Genomic DNA, 5069 nt, shown 5'->3' with positions numbered 1-5069 from the left:
AGTCTATTAAAGCAATAGTCCCTAACTTTTATTTTTAAAAAAAAAAAAGGTAACACTTTATTTGACGGGTTGTGAATAAGACTGTCATGACACCGTCATAAACATGACATAACACCTGACATGAACATGAGTAAGTCTTCATGAATATTTATGACTGTTGTCCTAAAGTGTCATTCAGTAAATCATGACACTTTTAATACAAAGTTGACATTATTCAAAATAATGACAACTTGTCATTAACCAAGAAATCATGATCTGACATAAATTTGTTATAAAAGTATTACTGATTAAACTTTAGCTTTAATAACATAAAGCTACATAATTTTTAATGTTTAATATACTGTAGCTTAAATCGCCCTCATCATAGGAAGCACCAATAAAATATTGAAGTGGTAAAAAATACTTTTGCAAGACTTTCTATTCAACTTAAGTCAACATCTTTTGGTTAACATTGTTTAGTTCTAATGTTTTAGATTTGTTATTTTCTTAGTTGCAGAGAAAAGTTTATCCACGATTCCTGTAATTGTTTGCTATAACAAACTCTGTCGTCCCATGACGTTCTGTTATCTTACAGCCGCTGGTCTCCTCCTCAAAAGTCTCTGTGATTTTCAGCTTTTCCTCTGGGAACTCTGAGATCCTCCAACTTCTTGAGCATTCAGCGAGCACAGATATCATTAGATACGAAATCAATCGATCCAGTGAACAGCATAACGCTGCTCACAGGAGAAAATACAGCTTGTAAAGCAATAATTCTGCTGCAAAACCATTTAGCGGGGGATTGTCAGTCAATGCATCTGTGCTGATTCTCCAAATAGCATCATTCCCCCCCCCCCCCCCCCCCCCCAGCCTTACTCTTAATGTTTGTGTGTTCATTCTTCAAGCAGCAGCTTGACAGCAGCGTCTCTCCTTATTTCCCTCAGTGGGTCCAAGTTCTGCACGCTTGAAGAACTGCCTTGCGCTGTGAAAACAGTAACCTGGGTGAACTTGTCTGTCAGTCAGAAAAATAGACTCTTAGGAGACATTACACCTCCATACCTGGGTGTTCATTGACTTGGAGCTGTCAATCTGGATCCAGCTGCTGTGCATTTCTATCCAATTTATCACAAAATCACTCAGTCATCCTCTGCCCGTGAGCTGACTGTTCTCTTAGCTGGCGAAGCTTACACACATCGGAGTGTGTCGCCTTTGTATTCACTGCAAGATGGAAAAGCGCTTGTCAAATCAAATGACTGAAAATTCGCTCAGTTTTGATGAAGTTATGTAGAACTTTAGGGAACGCTTTTGACTACCAAACAGCTGTTGGCAGAGTTGGTATGACGACGTGGTATTTCCTTCACCTGAAGGTGAATTGTTGAAATGTTAAAATAAAAATAATAATAATAATAATTGATTTATTTATAATGCCCTTTAAATATTTAAATCTCAAAGGGCAGGAAACAGGAGCCAAACAAGCATTTCTAATTAATGAAAATACATTAAAATTAAATACACGAATAGATGCACAGATAAGAGATTAAAACCAATATGTAAGAAAATGAACCAAACATTTTGCTAAAAGAAAATGTCTTTTTCAAACACTCAGTGGATTGCAGTGCCCTCAGAGTGTCAGGTAGACGGCACAACCCCACCTCCATATCTCCACATCCGTATCGCTGCTCTGGTGATCAACAAGAACGGTGCAGCTACTCGTTACTTCTTTCTTGAAATTGTTATTTCTCTTTCAGGGTTTTTTGGACGGCGTTTTTCTGAGTTATGGTCTCAAATTTTGATCAGCTGACAAACAGCCTATTTTTATGTTAATGGTTGTTCGCAGTAAATTGCTTAGTAAAATTTTTTATGACGTTTACGGAGGCCATTGACCTCGATCTCTTTCTATTGATTTCTTCTTCTTATTCTTTTTTATGGAGGTTGGCAAAACACTGAGAACTCGCTTACGGCGCCCTCTGCTGCACATGCAGGACAAACGCAGGTAACGCGTTTGGTATGGGCCCAACATTACTCACTATCTCACTCTTTGGTTATTTAGCAACACCTTGTTGAGTAATTTGCACAGCAGCAGTTTAAACTTTCACCATTGTGTCTTAAAGTTAAACAACAGCATGGACTGAAAACTGCAGAAAGAGGCAAAACTGACCACTGGGTTACTGGACAGTGTGTCCTCTAGCAGCCTGAGCCTGTAGTCATAGATATGGTAAAGAGTATTGGTCTAAGCTCTAAGCCCAGTTGCACACCTCTGTTACACCGAAGCATAACGATTTGCTATCAGACGTGTGATAACACATCACACGTCTGATTTGTTATCACTGAAATCTGGGTTGCTCTGGGTTTGCTACCTGAGCGCGTCTGTCGTTTGATTTCTTGTAAAAAAAAAAATAAAAAATCGACAATTCACTGCAACGTTACTTTGCTCTCCGAATTACTTTTATTTTAGCTGTTAAGTTCAAATGTACATTTCACACCGTGTGGTCGATGTACGTTGATGACAAGGTTCTGATAAACTTCCCTCCAGTTCAGGCCTGAGGTAAACTCTCTCTGGTGTGGACGCGCTGATGGATCGTCAGATTCCCCTTCTGAATAAAACTCTTCCCGCACTGGACACAGCTGTACGGCCTCTCAACGCCGTGACTCCGCAGATGGGCCGTCAGACGCCTTTTCCTCCGGAACGTCTTCCCACACTGGTCGCAGATGTACGTCCTCCTCCCGCGTTTGGAGGCAAGCTTCCTAGGCAAAGCAGGAAGGCTCTCAAAAAGCGATGTGTTCTCTTCAGGACGGGGAAGCTGGTCACCTTTAGTGTCGCCGGCTCTGCTCGGACTCTCATCGTGAACTGCGTTCAGGTGGGCGCCACTAGCGTTCTGTGGAATGGAATCGGGGCGAACGGTGAGAGAAATGACGTAGAACGTTCAATTCACAAAACAAAATGAAGACGTCTCAAAAATGAAAGTTCTTTCAACCTTAGAGTATGTCCTACTTTCATACTATAATTGATATGATTTTTTTAAGAATCATTGGTTTGTAATAATTCAGTCCCGATTCGATAGTTTTAAATGTATATTAGATTTTGAGGTGATCCATGACATTCATTTCTTTATTTTTATTGGAGCCTTGCAACAACCTTCCGTACACGTACAGCTGCATCGCAATAAATTCTATGTCTAATTGTGAGGATTTGTTAAAAGCTGAAATTCCTTTTCACTACAGTGTCCTTAGCATTGTCCAACAAACGACAGGCTGTTTCTCTAAGGAAAAAAGAAACGAGGAAAAAAATGCATCAGTCAAACTAATTTTAAACCAAACTTCCTGAGTTCTGATGTTCGTCAGTAGGGAACAGAAACAAAACATTTTCAATCATTAAAAAAAAAAAATATTTGAAGTATTTTAATTAATTGTCTTAAGGTAAATGCTACTTGTTTTAGACATGAGCCACCATGTAGCCCGGCCTTATCTACATATTTAACCACTGATTTTAAAACACAACAATCCAGTTTTCCACTTGACCATAAGTTGTTTTTGTTTTGTTTCATTTTTTTGGAGTTTTTTTGTTGTTGTTGTTTGTTTGTTTTGATTTTAACCTTAGTGGCAATTTGGGATTTTCTCAGTTGACGGACAGGTCTCCTCAACCTAACAAACAGAATAACTGATATTATCTGCCACTGTCTGTACCAAAAGGTGTGGTTTGCAAAACACATGGATTGGGATTTTTCTCACCTCTCAACTCAATATTCTTGTGTGGGGCTCCTTGTGGGATCAAAGATTTGCTCTTAAATAATATTTTGTTGCACTTTAATTAGGAAAAATGCAAATTTCAGTTCAAATTATTTGTAGACACCTTTACATTTTTCAAACGTTATACAAAATACTTTAAAGAAAAAAAAACCTACAATAACACCTGAAGGTCAGAAATTTGATCATATATGAAGCTCAAATAATAAAAACTTCCAGTGTTGGTATCAGATCCTGTATTTACTTGGCATTGGATCAATATTGGACACCTGTAATTATTGCACTCATTAGCTCGTTACAAGTCAAAAAGAGTGATAAAGGAACAAGTTGAGAACAACTCACGTCTGGTAAATACATCATTGGGCTGGTCTTGTTGTTGTTTTCTTTCACCAGAAAGTTCTCCATGTTTGATCTAGCACTGGTTGGAACAAATAAGCACAGGTCAGAAACAGCAATCACAATATGTTTCCAGAAGATTTATACATAAACAAATTTTTATTTCAAAAGTCAACATGTCTTGCCTTACAACAAATTTGACAGAAATAAAGAAAAAGACTAAAAATGCGAAAAGAGGCACTGAAGTGAAATCGAATACTCTCTTCTACGTGATAAATCGTCTTTAACGAACTTCAGTTTGAACTTTACTAGGGGATGAAAACAAACGATAACAGGTAACGTGATTTTTTTTAAGAATGAAAACATTAAAGACAAAGCTACACCTAGGTTTACATCACTTCTACTACAAACTACAGGCTGTCAACGACAGAAAAGAAACTTACCATTCACCTGTGAGAGAAGTCCAAAGTGTCCTTGCAGGTTAATTGTTTGTTTTGATCTGGTAGTGTTGGTTTCCAAGGGAACCAACAGTAAGTGCAGTTTGAACCACTCAAGTTCTCCATGTGTTTTGAAAATTTTAAAAAGGGACTCAGAATCAGCTTATTCAAATTCAATTCAAAAATACTTTATTGATCCCAAAAGTAAAATAAATAATTATTCTACAGGTTTTTGAACACAAACAATAAATCTGACTTCCACTTTGCTCGTAGTTGGGGCACTTTAGACATACATTTAAAAAGTATATAACAAAAACCTATACACTGCTTAAAGTAAATGAATCAAAATCAACGTTGGAATAAATGACAAACAAAGCATCGTAAAACATTTTACCTTTCAACTGCTTCTACAATGTTAATTAATTAATTTAGAATAATCCAACATTATTATTTAAACCAAAATCAGCTTATAGTAACTTTGACATGAGTTGTATCTTTGGACTACATGCATTTTTAATGAAATAAAATTTAACCTGCAAAAACCAACATCTCTGATTGTGGAGCTAACTTTGGCCT

At 37.3% G+C, this 5069-nt stretch overlaps 1 protein-coding gene across 1 annotated transcript; it reads right to left on the bottom strand.

The window, feature by feature from the left end:
• Positions 1-2399: 2399 nt before the first annotated feature.
• LOC116719282 (zinc finger protein 134-like) lies at positions 2400-4560 on the bottom strand. Its single transcript, XM_032561786.1, has 3 exons — positions 4500-4560; positions 4063-4138; positions 2400-2852 (listed from the first exon to the last, which is right to left on the bottom strand). Exons 2-3 carry the CDS (start codon positions 4123-4125, stop codon positions 2511-2513), a joined length of 405 nt encoding a protein of 134 aa, XP_032417677.1. The 5' UTR covers positions 4126-4138; positions 4500-4560; the 3' UTR covers positions 2400-2510.
• Positions 4561-5069: the final 509 nt, after the last annotated feature.

This window comes from Xiphophorus hellerii, chromosome 4 (assembly GCF_003331165.1).
Source record: "Xiphophorus hellerii strain 12219 chromosome 4, Xiphophorus_hellerii-4.1, whole genome shotgun sequence".
NCBI classification, from domain to species: domain Eukaryota; kingdom Metazoa; phylum Chordata; class Actinopteri; order Cyprinodontiformes; family Poeciliidae; genus Xiphophorus; species Xiphophorus hellerii.
The sequence above is the reverse complement of the archived record's forward strand: the minus strand, read 5'-3'. Positions and strand labels throughout refer to the sequence as shown.